General features: G+C 38.6%; 1 protein-coding gene across 1 annotated transcript in view; it reads left to right on the forward strand.

Annotated features, from left to right (window-relative positions):
• Positions 1–4,983: 4,983 nt before the first annotated feature.
• Positions 4,984–18,549, forward strand: part of CCDC152 (coiled-coil domain containing 152) — a 32,468-nt gene continuing 18,902 nt past the window's right edge. The window contains exons 1-3 of the mRNA XM_073343863.1: positions 4,984–5,070; positions 7,606–7,711; positions 14,896–14,964. Of these exons, the coding sequence (XP_073199964.1) occupies positions 4,984–5,070; positions 7,606–7,711; positions 14,896–14,964 (262 nt within the window). The remainder of the gene's footprint in view (positions 5,071–7,605; positions 7,712–14,895; positions 14,965–18,549) is intronic.

An 18,549-nucleotide genomic window follows, 5' to 3' on the forward strand; every position in this document is an offset into this window, starting at 1 on the left:
GTATGTGTTAGATTATGATTTCTTTAAATGGCTGAGAAAAGAATTGTGCTGAATAGAATAACTATTTCTGTCTGTGTATCTTTTTTGTAACTTAAGGTTTTGCCTAGAGGGGTTCTCTATGTTTTTGAATCTAATTACCCTGTAAGATATATACCATCCTGATTTTACAGGGGGAATTTCTTTATTTCTATTTACTTCTATTTTTTATTAAAAGTCTTCTTGTAAAACACTGAATGCTTTTTCATTGTTCTCAGATCCAAGGGTTTGGGTTTGTGGTCACCTATGCAAATTGGTGAGGCTTTTTATCCAACATTTCCCAGGAAAGGGGGGGTGCAAGTGTTGGGAGGATTGTTCATTGTTCTTAAGATCCAAGGGTCTGGGTCTGTAGTCACCTAGGCAAATTGGTGAGGCTTTTTACCAAACCTTGTCCAGGAAGTGGGGTGCAAGGTTTTGGGAAGTATTTTGGGGGGAAGGACGCGTCCAAACAGCTCTTCCCCAGTAACCAGTATTAGTTTGGTGGTGGTAGCGGCCATTCCAAGGATAACGGGGGTAATATTTGTTACCTTGGGGAAGTTTTGACCTAAGCTGGTAAAGATAAGCTTAGGAGGTTTTTCATGCAGGTCCCCACATCTGTACCCTAGAGTTCAGAGTAGGGGAGGAACCTTGACAAGGGGCCACACTGTATGTGGAGGGTGGTCCAGGCTAATTTGTCCCTTATGGGGCACCCCCCTAGGAATGGCCCTGGTGGTGGAAGAAAAGGTTTTTGCATGCCAAACCAGCCGCAACCACGTTGTAGTCAGTGTAGCAGAGTTAAGGTGACTCAGTAATTCGATACTAAGTCATTCTCTCTGGAGTGCTACAGTGAGACGTGATTGAATCTTCTCATTTTCTAGTTTGTTGGTTGTTAGCATTCTCTCTGTTTTATTTTTATTACAACACAATAAATATTTTGTACACAAGTTCAGTGGATAAGTGGCTGAAAAAGGAAAGTGTAAAGACACAAGAATCAGCTAGTGTTTCCTCAAGTCCACACTATGGAAAATCTAAGTCTAATGATCATGATGGTCCTGGAAACTCACCTACAAAGAAAAGAAAATATGACGATGATTATATAAAATATGGCTTTACATGCATTGGTGATCAAGAATAGATCACCACTGTGTGTGATTTGTGGTGATGTTCTAGCAAACAGCATTCTCAAACCTTCTCTACTTCGGTGCCATTTAGAAACTAGGCATCCTGCACAACTCGACAAGCATGTTGATTTTTTCAAGCGAAAATTAGCTGAGAGGAAAAGTGACACTACCAGTTTTATATCCAAAGCAAGTACTGATAATGAAAATGCACTTGAAGGATCATATTGCATGAGCTACTGAGTAGCAAAAGCATCAGAAACCTATACCGTAGCAGAGAGCTTGATTGGTCCATGTATAAAAGACGTAGTTCATTGCATGCTCAGAGAAAAGGCTGCAAAAAGGATTGACATGGTACCTTTGTCCAATAATACATTGTCACGAAGAATTAATGACAAGTCAAATAACGTAGAGACTACAATGGTACATAGAGTGAAAACTAGTCCATATTATGCTATACAGTTGGATGAATCAACTGATGTAGCTAATCTAGCCCATTTTGCTATAGTTTGTATGTTATGTGAATGAAGCTATGGTTGAAGACTTGTTGTTTTGTTGACCACTGGAAGAACGTACAACTGGAGAAGATATCTTCAATCTGACTAATGAATATTTTCAAGAAAAGGAAATAGATTGGTTTCGTTGCCTAGGCGTTTACACTGATGGGGCCACATGAATGACGGGGAAGTATACTGGATTTGTAGATAAAACAAAAAAGGTTGCATCAAAAGTCTCTTGGACTCATTGCAGTATCCATAGACAAGCCCTTGCAACAAAATGCATGCCTGAGGGACTGAAGGAAGTGCTGGAATATGCAGTAAAAATGGTGAATTTCATAAAATCACAGCCAACAAATTCCAGAATATTTCACGTACTTTGTGAAGAAATGGGTAGTATACACAATTTTCTGTTGACCCACACCGAAGTTAGATGGCTCTCACGTGGCAAAATCCTTTTGCGCTTGTTTGAGCTTAGAATGGAAATCCTAGGGTTTTTTTCAACAGCCACCCTTTCCACCTTGCCAGCTGTATGGAAAATAATGTCTGACTCCAGAACCTGGCTTATTTAGCAGATATTTTCTCAAGAATTAATTACCTAAATTTATCTCTTCAAGGCCTCAATATAACAGTTTTCAATGTGCAATAGCGAGCTGAATCCATGATAAAGAAGTTGCAGTTCTGGGAAAGTTGTCTGAAAACAATCAAACTGAGTGTTTCAGTACTCTTCATGACTTCCTGGCAGAACATAAACTTCAGTTGGATCAGTGCACTAAAACCAATACACCTAACAGGACTTTGCACAACTTTCCAGCTCTGTCAGGCGATAATGACTGGATTCACAACCCTTTTGATGATACCACTTTCTCAACACAGATATTGAACACTGAGAAAAAGAGAAATTGATTGAGATCTCCTGTGATTACTGAAAAGGAGTTTCAGAAATCTGTCATTGATCAACTTTTGGCTGAGTTTAAGAAACGAGTAGCTTTTTCTGCCAGAAGAGGGTATTACAGTTTTGTTACCATTTTCAACAACATACTTATGTGAGAAAGCATTTTCCTCATATGCACATCTGAAAACCAAATACAGAAACAGACTTGATGCCGAACCAGACCTGAGACTTTATCTTTCTCCAGTGGTTCCAGACTTCCAAGAGCTATGCAGAGCAAAGCAAGCACATCCATCACACTGAGGAAATTTAAACTTAAATCCCTGGAAAATTTTTAGGAGGGGGTTCACAAGATTTCACAATTTAGTGAAAGGGGTTCGCGGGTTCTTAAAGTTTGGGAACCACTGGGCTAGACAACTATATTTCAAGGATGGCACAGGTTTACTTGGCCCTCCCTTACCACTGGGCTTTATAACTTCTCGAGGTCCTTTATAGCCCTCCATTTCTATGATTCTGTACAGGTAATTACTTATTAGGAAGAAAAGTTTTATTCTGTAATGCTAACCACATTTTGTACATATCTTCCTGAAAAATATTTGTAAAGTTAATTAGCTGTTTAAGTAATCTGTGAGAACAAAAAAAAAATGTACTCATCACAGAGTGCTAATGTTTTTACATTATTGTTTTACTAATGAAGCTATAAAATATATGTGTATATATATATATATTATACAGGCTTCTAATCATTACATTACCAAGAATATCTGCTGGCTTGATGACATAATTTTGTCTGCTAATCAAAACTGGTCACTTAAATGCACATTTCTGTGTAATTTTCTCTTAAATGGTTTTATCTAGAAATCCATTCAATTTTTTTTTATACTGCACATTCCAACCTCTGGTCTTTTTCTATCATGTTGCCACTTACTGTTTGTAAAAATTGAAAACAAAAGGTTGTACAAACCATCTTGAAATTAAAAGTTGAAATTAAAAGTTGAAGTTAAAGCTCTGTCCTAATTCATAATTTGTTCTGGTCTTTCGGTTGTTTCCTAACAGAGTCTTCAGGTTAATGCATATAGACTGTCTTTATAAATATTTATTACAAGTGAGACTTTCTTGTAAATTTATGTTTAAGTTCTTAGAGTGAAATTTCAAAAGTGTTGACCTTTGTTTCCACTCAAGTCAATGGAAGTTTTTTACTGTTCACTTCAGTGGGAAAAGAGTTAGGCCAGCACAGATTGCTTTTGAAAATCACACCCCACTGTGAGACATAAAACCGTGAATATATGCTATATATACTGTAATACAAGGCTCACTGGCCTGCACCCAAATCATGGTTTAAAAGAACACATAAAAGTGAATTTATGCAGGATTATAAACCTGAGTAGTTAAGTCTAGCAGCATGTACATTATAAACATAAAATAACTGGGCCAAATTCTATATTAATTTACACACTGTAAAATCCCACTGATATCAGTAGCATTGTATAGGTTTTAAAGCAGCACAACATTTGATCCACTGGTTCTAGTATCGGTGCAGTGTGGTATAAAGGAGTAAGCACATAGCTGTCTTAACTATTCATGTACTGTGTAGTTTGGGTACATCACTTAGCCTTTCTGATTCAGTTTCCCTAGCTATAAAATGAGGACAATCTATTTCACAGGGTACTGTGGATTAATTGTCTTTTAATGTTTGTAAAGTTCTTTGTACATGTAAACCACTAATATTTATTTGGCATAGTATGTTGATGATATGGTTGCAGCTTTAGTTTTGAACTTCAGCAGAAAATTCAAATTCTTACAAGATTGCCCGCTATTCTATTTAATAACATTGCCTCTGTTTTCTGACATTTAAATATCATTCCTAGAAATGTCACTAAAGGTACCAGAGAGACAAGATGGGTGAGGTAATATCTTTAATTGGACTAAATTCTGTTGATGAGAGAAACAAGTTTTTGAGCTTACACAGAGCTCTTATTCGGATACTAGTGAGAATGATTTTTTAAAATGGTTCTCATAGGTGCATATGAAATAGCACATCTAGAAAAATGTCTGCAACACTTTCTGGCTTATTAATAAAGATAAGTGAAATATTATATGTAAAATCAGCTATGTCTAAGTTGGATAGAAATTCATTTTAATTTGCAAGACTAATTTGATTTGAAGATAAGACATATTTTGCCCACATTCACACCCATGCAATCCCTTTGACACGTGAAATGAATGAGGGCATAGGTGCTGGAACTTGGGGTGTGGGGGGTGCTGCAGCACCCCGTGGCTTGAAGGGGTTTCCATTACATACAGGATTTACAGTTTGGTTCAATGATTCTCAGCACCCCCACTATAAAAATTTATTGCAGAACCCCTGAATGAGGGAAGAATTTGGTTCAAGTAGTACAAATTCTTAAATCAATGTTAATTTTATATATAATAAATACTGGGTGATATTTTCTAGAAACAAATGAATCACACCAGTGAAGCAAATATGAAGAAAATCAGCGTGGCAAATCTTGATAAACTTTTAGATGACTTCTCACAGATAGAAAAGGTAGGTAACAAAATTAAGCTGAAATGGCTCTTTGTTAACACTTTGTGACATCTTTTTAAATGCTTTTTTTAGTGAAATTGTCTTCAGTGTGGCATCTGCAGTTGTCATACTTGTGGAATGCGCCCCCTAGTGCCACAGAACTTCAAAATCTGTTGCAAAGTAGTGCCTATTTGTGCCACACAATATCCTCTCTCATCACTGAATGTTTGGAGCCAACGCTGTAAAAAGGCTGTCGTACAAACATAATCCTGGATCTGACAGTGGATCAGACATCTGCCCTGCATAGCAATAGAATGGGCTATCTTCAGCTTTAAACCCAGCAAGTCAGGGATAGCTGGCACCAAAGACTTCAGAGCCAGGTATATCAGATCTATAGCTGTAAGGCCAGATTTCTAAAGATATTTGAAAATCCCACTCATAGCCTATCTGCATATTCAGGTGCCAAAATACCTTTAAAAGTCTTGTTCATGGTGCTTTATTCACCAATGAGCATCAAGACCTCATTGGCACAGGGAACACCTCAGAGAAGCGGCCCCTCTGGTACCAAAACTTTATCAGTGCTGAGGCCACTTTGGCTTCTAGATAATATGACAGAGCAGCTCTCACCAGCACCAGTTGCTAATATTAAGTAAGCACTTACTGGTGTGTTGGTGCATTGGTGCTAGACTCCTTCAGTACCAAAGAGCTTTTTCCGTTGGAACAAGTCATGCAGATACTTTTTCCGTGCAGGAATTGTCCAAGGAAATTGCAGCAACAGTGAGGACCTCTTTTAAGTATGATCTCCTAAGCATCAAGCAGTTCATTTTAAGGATGTATCACTTCCTCAAAGATTGCACACTTTCAGAGATATTACTGCAATTTTTATTTAATTAGAACGACTCAGCCCAAATTCCTAAGGGATTGTACTGCTCACTAGATTCCCACAGTGGGAATATGCAGAGGCCACCTCAAGAGAAAATAATGATTTTCCATAAAAACTGTGGTTATACAACAGTGTTGTCTCTGCATATTCACACTACCTGCCCACCTTGACTCTTCCTCAGAATTCTACTCATATGGGGCCTTCGTCAACTCCACTGAAATTAAGAGGGATTCCCATTGAGTTCAATGGGAGCTGGATCTGGCCCATAATGTTCTGGAGTTTAGTGGAAGAAATTGAGTCAGTAGAGCTACACTACAGTACAGCCCTTTTATAACGACTGTCATTATCATTACCTTCCTCTCCTCTTTTCCAACACCAAGGTTGGATAGGGCCAAGATTATGAGCAGATGCTGTCCACATCAGTTTTGAGTTACTATTTTAGCCTACTGAGGGGGTTGCCTGGGTGGTTTTATATATACCACTCTCTCCTGGGACATCCATGGCTTCTTTCACCATGCACTCTTCCATAGAGAATAATTTTAGGGTGTCAGTATGAGGTTATTTTAGCAACATCTCCAACTATTGTAGTTGGCACCTTCTGATGATTGTATTTAACTACTGCACTTTGAGTCTTCTACAGATGTCATCATTAGGCATGACAAGGTTAAGTAGACAGGTATGGCACAGGCCCCTCATTTTAAATGTGTGCAGCTTTTACTCCAGACACTTAGTCTGTACCCATGTTTCCTAATTGTAAAGTAATGTGGACACATGGGTGTATATAATCTGGTTTTAGCTGTCGTGGACACTGATTTAAGATTCCAATTGTTTTTATTCAGGCACACAAACATTCTGCTGGCGTTAGCGATCCACTTGTTGATGTCATCATCCTAATGGCTGTCATGTATTATGATGGAGATCAAGTAGCAAAAGCTGTCCACTTGGTCGATGTCTACACCAATCATGACTAGTTTAGCCTATTTCTTTGATTTTTTGATGTTACCATTAGTTTGGTCTTTTGTCATTCTTTTTTAATCCCCGTTCTCTGACTGCTGTGTACAGGTTGGTTGCAACTTTTTGGTTGTATTCCTCCAGAGGCATTATCACTACAATATCGCCTACAAGGTCAAGGTGATTGATAATTTCCCCCCATTATCATCCAACTTCCATCAGTACTACCAAGCGTGTTGGACAAGATGTTTTCTAAATATAGAGCAAAAACCTTGGCTTGAATATTTAGTTCTGCAAGAAGGAGCTTACAGAGCCCGAATGGATTCTGCTTCCCAAAGATTCCCACAGCTCTGCAGCTTGGACAGGGACATCCCTAAGCTTGAATATGAAGAAGCAATACTCTGAAAGACCATTTCCATAGTAACCATTATCAGAGAGGAGCCTAAACCTTTAATTATCTACAATGCAAGCCTCTAACACCTAACTTCATTTCTTTACGGCTAAATCATAATGGCAGTATAATAGACCTGGGAGGGAGGCACTGAACTATTCTGTAAACCTCAGCTCAATGTTGTTGGTTTTTTGTTTGGTTTGATTTGGGATTAGTTTTTTGTTTGGTTTTTGTAACTTTCACTTGAAAAACCAGAGATTTAGATTGAAAATTTAGAACAAAAGGATTTAATTTAGCATTAACCTACAGATATTTCAATATTTTTTTGAAGAAAATATGCGAAATTGATGGAAAGAATAGCCTTCTGGATCTTCAGCTGGAAAAATGTAATAGGTTATTAACATTAAGCCAATCGAAGGAAGACTCAATAAAAGAGGGTAAGCATTATTTTAATGCTTAAAAATACAGTTGATTCCATTCTTGTATTTGACAATTCAAAAAATAATTCCACTATCTTCCATCATAAAATGTACAATAATAACTTAGTAAGGAACGTAAGATATCCTATTAATAAAGCAATTTTCTACAAGACTTTGGAGCGAATCCAGTCAGATGTCCTATTTAAATGTATGGTAGACAAGAATGTTGATTAATTCATAACAGACTCAATATGAAAGGTAGAAGGCCAAGGGGAGACGATTACAGTAATCATGCCAAGGCATGGACAAGAGTTTTAGCAGTACAGATAGTCAGGAAAGGTCAGATTTTGGTAATGTTAAAGAAGCGGTGACAGAATTTGGAAAGAGGGTGGATACAGAGGAAAAAGTAAAAAGAAGAGTTGAAGATTACTCCAAGCTTTCAAGCCTGGGAGACTGGAGGGGCTTGTAGCAAAGGAGAAGGATCTGGAAGAAAGGTAATTTCTGGTTAGGAAAAGTTTGAGAAGGTGGTGGGATGTTCAAGAGGAGATTTTCAGAGACATTTGGTAATGGTGAGAGTGGAGAAGGGGAAGGGAAGATATCAAGGGTATAGACAACAGACGTTAGCTGCTCCCCTGATAACTAGTGAAGCAGCAAACATTTAGCACAATATTGCTTTTTTTATGTAGGCAAAACTCCCAGTGGGCCCACAGTTAATTGTCAAGGTGTTTTTTTTTTTTAAATCAATCACACAGGTATAACCATATGGAAAATTTGTCAAGATATGTCTTACAGACATGGTCACATTAAGGCATAATTCTTGGGATTGGGGATTCTTAATCACAAGTGGTTTACATTCAAATAGGGGTGGAGCAGCAAGCATTGGTTCAGTCTGCAGCTAGTTTCTCTCCACTGCCTTGCCTACTAGGTATACTGACTGGGTTGCCTCATTTGTGAATATCACCAAGGATTCAAAATGAAAGGAAGACAAGAGCCGTCCAGGGGTGTTGGAAAAATATTATTAAAATATAATAAAAATTTCCACAAGATGTATGCAGCAAAGGTTTTCAAAATGTGCTTGGACTAGAGCCCTGCACGGGACTTTTTAAAATCCTACTTCCACCCGCTCCTGCTATTATGGCAGCGAGTCCTGCTGGACCCATGGGATCCCAGTCCCTCTGAGGGCTCTACACTAGTCTTGTGCAGGACTCTACCTTGAACCTAAAGGATGGTATATGGGCAACAAGTTTCCATCATTCTGAGTGGAGAGGCAGAACCAGTCACTGAAAATGGAGGTAGGAGTAAAGATGTGGATGCTTTCCCTCTATGGGTCATATTTGAAGAAAGTTGGTTTTCCTTGGGTCCTAATCATAAAGCATTGAGATGCAGTATGTAATCTATTTTTTAGCATGAATAAACATTATTTCTGAAAATAAGTCTGTAGGACACCCAAATAAGACATAATTTAAGGGACTGGGATTGGAAGTAAGTAAAGAAGAATTACATGATTCCTGAATAAAGAATGCAATTGTGTTCTGTAAATTATAGGTGGAGCTGAGAGCGCCACCTATTGTTAAGATCACTTGACACTAATTATGAGACCCTGTTTTTACTTGCTCTGCCAAACTTACTGTGTGTGTTGAAATTTTCCACGTAGTGTGTCTGCCTCGGGTTGAATTCTTTTAGAAATTTTCAGCAAAAATGGTTGAGCTCCTTCTCAAAATAAGGTGAGGGGAAAACACATAACTTTAGATACATTTAAAAAAATCTTACCACCTTTTTTGGTGAAAAGCTTTGTCGTCTCCATGCTTTGGAGCAGGCACTTCAAATTTGGCAGCGGGGGGTATCCTTTAGCATCAGAGGTGTGCCTTTTGTTGTCTCTTTGAAAATTCTCCAAAATTTGGCCAAATTATGAGCCTCTGAAAATCTCAGTTCACAGTAGAGACAAATCTCAGTAGAGACTTGGAAGTTTGACAGGTAATTTTTCTGAAGAGTCCTTCTGTACAGAGCATATTCGAGTCTGGTACTGTAGGCGCTGAACAGGACTTTCCTGCAATTACTGCTTCTGGCTTCTGAGGATGCTGTGGTAATGGGCACAAGAAATGAGAGCAAGGAGATTAGCTGTCTTTCCTGTGCTCTCTATGCTCCCCGTACTGGCCGCCAAGCAGTGTGAAGAGGAGGATGAAGTAGCCTACTGAAATGCAGGGGCTGGAAATTCAGAGGGGTAACGGAGGGAATAGATTGGGTGAAGGAGCCTAGGGGAAGACTGGGAGAGGAAACTGGAAGCTTAATCTAGCTCCTTGTGTACATCGTTGTTAAAGTCTTTGATTTCATGATCACATACTATTTGTTTCCACACGACCCCTACTTCATTCAGTGCAAAGGATGGATGATGCTCTGGAGTTGTATCAGGATTGTACAGTGAATGAGGTTTTGGTCTGTTGGACCCCCTGCCTTATTTGTTGCAGATGTTGGAAGATATACTGCGAATGACAGAGGATTGCAGGAAAAGAAAGGATGGCCTCAGACACAGGCAACCTTTATTCTAGCATTTCCTGACTTCTGAGTGCTTGGTTTTGCAACCTTAATATTCTTTCAATGTAGTTTTCTGTGTGTAGTTTCTAAACAGTATGAGTTTTTTAAAAGAGGCATGCACACAATATCTAATGAGGATTTTATATTTTAACATATTACAGGAGAGCCATCTTGTGTTCACATGTTAATATTGCAAATGTTTGCAAAAACTGAATAATTTTTTGCTTATAAATATGTTCTAGTTTCTGAAATTATTTACCAATAAGAAATGGCCAGTTTCCCAAACAAATACAAATTGTATTTTCATAGTGGTTTTATTTAAGATGCTGTGATGGGGTATTTAAACCTGTACTAGCATGGAAGAGGATAAGGAGCTACTTTGGGCTGGAGTAGCCCTGCCCTGTCACACCTGCAAATGGTGCCAGGACTGGAGGAGGAGTTAAAAAGAGGTAATTCCACTCAGATGGGGAACCCTGGAATGGGAACAGACTGTTGAGCTTTTCCAGCCCAGGAGAGGGGACTGACAGCTTGCAGGGCCCCTGCCCTCCAAGAAGGAGGGTGCAGAAATCCTGAGTTGAAGGAGAAAAGAACTGGAGCCCAGTGAACTCTAAAGTAGATACTGATACTCCAAGGGCCCCTCTGAAGTAAGGGAGGTCCATATGCTGGAGGGAGCTGCTTTACCTTTCTCTTGTTTAACTCCTTTTGCTGGCTATGGGCTGTTTAGTGGCATCACTTGGGACACAGAGAAGGGATCAGACAGTCTCAAGGCCCCAGTAAGAAGGTGAGTGCTGACATGCTAAAAAGATGACCTGCGACACCTGTTGGGATGGGGGTGGAGTAATTGACTTGTGTGTGTGCACTCCCCATGTAGCCTAAAGGGGGTGCTCACCACAGAAAGATTTGTAACAGATGGAAAACTGGAACAAAGTACAGAGCTGCATACTCTTTGAATTTCTCCAACTTTGGTCTGGATTATAAAATACATGTTAATATCTGATATCCAAAAGGGGAAAAGAAAGATTGGACAATAAAAAAACCTTATGTTTATTTAGGAGCTATGTCTAAATTAATCCTCCTTCACCTTCTACTTAATAGCCAAATTTAAATTCAATTAAGAAGAAATGGAAGAATATCAGAAACAATATCTCCATTTAAAATAAATTTGATGAAATTTGAAGATGCATTTAGCCTTCATCTGTTGGTATTTCCAATAAAATGTGAGACTTAGAACACACAAAAACTATATAAATTATCAAGGTACTGGTTCCTCTCGTCCTGTAATCTTCAGAATTAATAATCCCACCAGTGTCATTGTATATTATGTTAAAAAAACTATATTAATTAAACATTAAGGTTGCAGAGTCAAACACTAAAAGTTAGGAAATGACAGAATTCGAATAATAGCATCATAGAAGTGTAGGACTGAAAGAGACCTCAATAGGCCATCTAGTCTACTCCCCTGCACTCAAGGCAGGTCTAAATAATAACTAAACCATTCCTGACAGGTGTTTGTCTAACCTGTGTTTAAAAATCTCCACTGATGGAGATTCCCCAGCCTCCCTAGGCAATTTGTTTCAGTGCTTAACTATCCTGACCACTGTTCCCTCTAAGCTGTGTGTGTGTACGTGCACACACACAGATGCTAAACCCCATGCGCACGGTGAAAACACCGTGCGCACAAAAATTTGCACAGAAGAAATTTTTTATGCAAATGGCCTGTCAAAAATTTGAGGGAACATTGATCCTGACAGTTAGGAAGTTTTTCCTAATGTCCAACCTAACCTTCTCTTGCTGCAATTTAAGCCCATTGTTTCTTGTCCTATCTTCAGAGAACAGTTTTCACCCTCCTCCTTGTAATAACCTTTTATGTACTTGAAAACTGTTATGACGTACGTACGTCCTGTCCCCCACCCAGTATTCTTTCTTCAGACTAAACAAACCCAATTTTTTCAATCTTTCCTCATAGGTCATTTTTTCTAGACCTTTAATCATTTTTGTTGCTCTTCTCTGCAAAATGGGAATAATAACATCTTACCTCACAGGGGCGTTAATATAAATTAATTAATGTTTGTGAAACACTCAAATGCTACAGTAACGAGTGCCATAGAACAGTCCCTGAGAAACTTAATAATTCTGTACTCATAACAGGGCTTGAATGATGTGCAATAATGCAGAATGGAGCCACAAACTGAATGATGAGAAAATGAAATATTGCATAGCTGCTCCTTCAGTGAGCACCATTCATCCTGTGCACTGAATGAAGGGGCCGCTTTAAAAAAAAATGTGAAAATGTAATTAAAGACTGTATCATAATGCATATGCACAAAGCAACCAAATTAAGATTTTAAGGTTACCTTAATTTTGTCATTGCTTTGCTGTTGGGTGCTTAACTTCACAACCTTGACATTCTTTTAATGCAGTTTTTGTATGTAATTTCCTAGGTTTAAAAAACCCCCTGAAAAAACAGAAATTCTATCATGTTAGCACCATATTTACACCCACTTGGTCCATCAGCAGGCTTGGAACCTTTAGATCTAAAGAAATCTCTGCTGCTTAATCTAACAGAGTAACTGGTAGAAGTAGTAGGTTGTCATTGTTTTATGTGGGTCAAGCACTAGTTAAATGAGGCACACGTTTGCCAGTGGATTTCACAGGTATTTATTGACAGCAGAGGAATGCTGACATTTAAGGAGCCTTGTTCTGTTCAAGAGTTTGAGGGCAGCATACTTTAAGAGTTGTAGGCTCTTCGTCCTTGGCCTTCCATTATGTTTTTGTCCCAGTCTTTGTCCTCCACCCCCACCGCACTTTGGCTCCTCATCTAAGTCTCATTCCCCTTCCACCAGCCCCCTTGATTCTGTGTCCCGGTCCCCTGGTTTAGGGTCCCATTCTTCTCCCAACTGCTGCCTCTTGGTTCACAGTTTCAGTCCCTCCCTGGTTTCTCATCCCACTTCCCCCTCTACCTACCCCCGCCTAAGTCTCCACCATGGCACCATACCCCAGTTTACCTCCTCCTCTACATTCCAGTCCTCCTCCTCCTTGCTGCCTAGGCTCCAGCAGTTAGAACACAGGACAGACAGCCTTCCTGCTTTCACTTCCTGTGCTTGATGCCCCAAGAAGCCCCTGGTATTGTGAATAGTTCTCTGAAAACATTCAGTCAATGTGCAGCAGCAGTCAAAAAAACTAACAAAATGTTGGGAATAATTAGGAAAGGGATAGATAATAAGACAAAGTATCATATTGCCTATATATAAATTCATAGTATGCCCACATCTTGAATACTGTGTGCAGATCTGGTTGCCGCATTTCAAAAAAGATATATTGAAATTAGTAAAGGTACAGAAAAGGGCACAAAAATGATTAGGGGCATGGAACAGCTTTCATATGAGGAGAGATTAATAAGACTGGGACTTTTCAGCTTAAAAATGAGACAACTAAGAAGGGATATGATAGAGGTCTATAAAATCATGACTGGTATGGAGACAGTAAATAAGGAAGTGTTATTTACTCCTTCTCATAACAGAAGACCTAGGGATCACCAAATGAAATTAATAGGCTGCAGGTTTAAAACGAACAAAAGGAAGTATTTCTTCACACAGTACAGTCAACCTGTGGAACTCTTTGTCAGAGGATGTTGTGAAGGCCAAGACTATAGCTGGTTTCAAAAAATAACTAGATAAGTTCATGGAGGATGGGTCCATCAATAGCTATTAGCCAGGATGGGCAGGGATGCAAAACCATGCTCAGAAGTGTCCCTAGCCTCTGTTTGCCAGAAGCAGGGAAAGGGTGACAGAGGATGGATCACTTGAGGATTACTTGTTCTGTTCATTCTCTCTGGGGCACCTGCCATTGGTCACTGTCAGAAGACAGGATACTGAGCTAAATGGACCATTGGTTTGACCCAGTATGGCCATTCTTATATTCTTATATTGCAAAGAAATTCCTGTTCATCCCTGTTTGGATTATGCCCCATGCAAATAGAATCTTCAGAGAATTTAGCTGCCAAACTCTAAAAGGTCTCTACTGAACATGTGCAAATTAAGATTTTCAGAGGCTCAAAACTTGGCCAAGTTCAGGGAGATTTTCACAGGAATGGCAATAGGCACATCCCTAACATCAGCATGACCCCCCACTTCCTGGCCAAATTACAAGTCTCTGTTCTGAAGTAGGGAGGTGCTAGAGCTTCTCAACAAAAGAGTTGTAAGAATTTTTTTAACATGGCAGAAAACAATGTATTCTTCCCTCATTTTGTTCTGAGAATTGTCTGAACTATTTTTACTGAAGTTTTCATTAAACAGAATCACACTGAGGCAGACACCTAGTGTGGAAAATTTCTGTTCAAACACTTAACATTTGGCAAAGCTTTAAGTGACTGAAAACAGGTTTGTTCTTACAATGGACAGTGTCGGGAAACCTGACTATAGATGTCATTGCCTGTACTACCTATAATAGGTATAACATGGATTTGTACGTTTGGAAAAGTCTGTAACTGAACACTGAAATAGTTGTAAGATTGTTTTTCCTTGAAGTACCTGCTACCTGTTACAAAAGACCACTCATTGTTAAATAAGATATTTATGGTTGTTTTCAGTTCTTAGAGTGGAATCCTAAAATGAAAATAATGAAAAAATTATTGAAAAATAATATAGTTATATTTCTTTTTGTTTGTTTAGAATATGCCACTCTCCAGAATGTGATAAAAGGTCTAAGACAAACAATTGAAAATCAGTGTAACCTGAGAGGTAAAAAAAACAAACACAAAATCCTGTAAAGTATATTGCATTATATTTTAGAACAAATATGCATCTACTGAATAAACAAGGAGATTCCTAATTCACATGTAATCCTTTTGTTAGGCCAATCTTTAACTGCCAATCAGAAAACACAACAAAATTAAATTTAAAAAGAAACAAACCTATCATTTCATATGTACCTAAGTTTAAGTGTGTGATACACAATAAAGGTCTTTTCCTGCAGTTCTACACATACAAAAATTGCTTTATCTTCAATGGGAGTTTTGCCTGAATGAGGATTTATATCCTGAATTTGTGGTTTGTTTTTTATTTCTTAGCAGTGCAAGAAATCTTGCAAGAAATCAAGGTAGTGTAAATCACTTTTTTTAAGTGCTCTGTAATCCAGCAAAGCACTTAATCATGTGCTTACACATGCATTAGTGCTTTCCTGGGTCAAGGAAGCCTAGGCTTTAGTTTGATAATGTTCTTAAAATGCAGCTATCATCCAGAAATACTTTGATCTAGGTAGTTATTATTAGATATTATTTTGAAATTAAATGATAAATATATTTGTAATGTTTTGTCTTATTTTTGATACACATCATAATTAGAAGCAGACGGTTATACTCATAAAGATGTTGATTTCTGTGAAATCTCTGCTTCTTCTGAATTGTTACTTGTGAAATTCACCCTTTATGAAGGGCCAGCAGAAACTATGTTCTTGTTAAGTGCTCCTTGAGCCTGTGCATTTAAGTGGTACTTAGGCCTTGTGCTGGGAAGTGAATTTTCCCTAGAATGAATGCCATCTCTCTTTCACTTATTAGTTTCACATTAATAAAAGTATGATATCCAGTTCTAATCAGCTCATCTTGTATTCTGTCAGTTTGCCCAATATTTTGCATTTACAGGTTTAAACTTTGCTTAGTTCAAATTATCTGCTATTGGCTTATAAACCATCTATTCTATGTTAGTACGTCTGAATTGTTCAATACGGTTTTTAATTTTTCTGTGATATTGACAGTCTTAGAGACATTTCCTCCATGCTTTTTTCTCCTTGTGTTTACTTCATGCCCTCTCCCCATATTTACCCTACAACTTTGTTTATCTCTAGAACCTTGATATCATCTGCTATGCCCATTCCAAATACTCCCCCAGCTTCTCATAATGCTAATAAAATATTACACCCCTTCAGGAAAATGCTGATAGAATGTATATCATGTAAATAGACTCCCTGAGGGAGTACTTCTGCTGTCCTTCAGAAATGGTGATTTCTTTCACCCATTTTAGAAATCCTCCTTGTGCTGTTTTAACTAAGACATCCTGCCTAGTTCATTTACTGGACAGTGTCAATCTTGAAGAATAGAATGCAGTGAGAGAAAATTGTCCAAATTTGAATTTTTGCCAGTCATACATTAATGTCACAAATTTTACTACATGTGCATAGTCTTAAAAATGATTGTGTGTGTGTATTGAGTTTCTTAGTTTCTTTCTGTGTACTATTTTTATGGAAAGATTTTTTTTGAAAAAAGACTCCACAGTTTTCAAATGTCCTTGTAGTCTTAGTCTCTGGTCTCCAGTTTGATGACCTTGATTTGTTTCCAGTATCAACTTTTAGCAACAAAAATGTCTACAAGTATGAAACCAAAAGCTAGAGAAAAGTATTAGCAGATGATTCAGATCTAACAACCCCTGCCTTCTAAAAGAACATGACCATCCAAATTTGTGAATTTTTGAATACATAACTCATAATGCAGCGTTTTATGTTGATGACAGCTAAGCAAAATAGATTAAAATATACATATATTATATATATTAAAAAGCTAAGAGTCTGCTCAACGCACATCAACTAATAAGAAAGGATCAAATCCTGCAAGACACTGCGCCATCTAATTTCCATGGGAGTCAGACATTTAAACACCTTTGAGGATCTGGGCCTCTGAGTGTCTCCTGTCAGCTACTGAGCAACCTCAACTCACATTAGCCTCTATGGGAGCTATGAGCATTCAGCATGTAAAAGGAGGTGCTCTGCACCTCTGCCCTGTTCCTCCATAATTCCTACTGAAATCCATGGGAATTTTGTGTGGGAAACAGCCTTAGGACTGGTGTCTTAAAGGGCTTTCATTACCCAAGTGAAAGTGATTCAGCTCCTCTTATTGAAGCTTTACTGTCCCATTTACCATCTGTCTGGGAGGTAGGTTGGCCCTCTTTTTAACAAATGAGCAAGGACTCTAAAGTACTGATTCTCATTTGTTCTAAAGCCACTTTACACCACTCCAGCAGTGTAAAGGACCTTAAAAGGGTGTATATATAATTTACTCCCACTTTATGGCTCCTTTACACTGGTGTAAAGTGGCAATAGTATCTATGAGAATCAGCCTTAAATAAAAAGAAAAGGAGTACTTGTGGCACCTTAGAGACTAACAAATTTATTTGAGCATAAGCTTTCGTGAGCTACAGATCACTTCATCAGGTGCATGCAGTGGAAAATACAGTAGGGGGATTTTATACAACAGAGAACATGAAACAATGGGTATTACCATACATACTGTAACGGGAGTGATCAGGTAAGATGAGCTATTACCAGCAGGAGAGAGGGGGAGAAAAAAAAAAAAGAAAAAAAAACCCTTTTGTAGTGATAATCAAGGTGGGCCATTTCCAGCAGTTGACAAGAACGTGTGAGGAACAGTATGGGGGGAAAATAAACATGGGGAAATAGTTTTACTTTGTGTAATGACACATCCACTCCCAGTCTTTATTCAAGCCTAACTTAATGGTGTCCAGTTTGCAATTAATTCCAATTCAGCAGTCTCTCGTTGGAGTCTGTTTCTGAAGTTTTTTGTTGTTGTAATATTGCCACTTTTAGGTCTGTAATCGAGTGACCAGAGAGATTGAAGTGTTCTCCGACTGGTTTTTGAATGTTATAATTCTTGATGTCTGATTTGTGTCTATTTATTCTTTTACGTAGAGATTGTCCGGTTTGGCCAATGTACATGGCAGAGGGGCATTGCTGGCACATGATGGCATATATGACATTGGTAGATGTGCAGGTGAACTAGCCTCTGATAGTGTGGCTGATGTGATTAGACCCTATGATGGTGTCCCCTGAATAGATATGTGGACACAGTTGGCAACGGGCTTTGTTGCAAGGATAGGTTCCTGGGTTAGTGTTTTTGGTGTGTGGTTGCTGGTGAGTATTTGCTTCAGGTTGGGGGGCTGTCTGTAAGCAAGGACTGGACTGTCTCCCAGGATCTGTGAGAATGATGGGTCGTCCTTCAGGATAGGTTGTAGATCCTTGATGATGCGTTGTAGATCCTTGATGATGCGTCGGAGAGGTTTTAGTTGGGGGCTGAAGGTGATGGCTAGTGACGTTCTGTTATTTTCTTTGTTGGGCCTGTCCTGTAGTAGGTAACTTCTGGGTACTCTTCTGGCTGTGTCAATCTGTTTTTTTACTTCAGCAGGTGGGTATTGTAGTTGTAAGAACGCTTGATAGAGATCGTGTAGGTGTTTGTCTCTGTCTGAGGGGTTGGAGCAAATGAGGTGGTATCGTAGAAGCCTTAAATAAGAATCAGGTATCTTCTGAGATTCACTGACCGG

Source organism: Lepidochelys kempii, chromosome 5 (genome assembly GCF_965140285.1).
Source record: "Lepidochelys kempii isolate rLepKem1 chromosome 5, rLepKem1.hap1, whole genome shotgun sequence".
Lineage (NCBI taxonomy): Eukaryota > Metazoa > Chordata > Testudines > Cheloniidae > Lepidochelys > Lepidochelys kempii.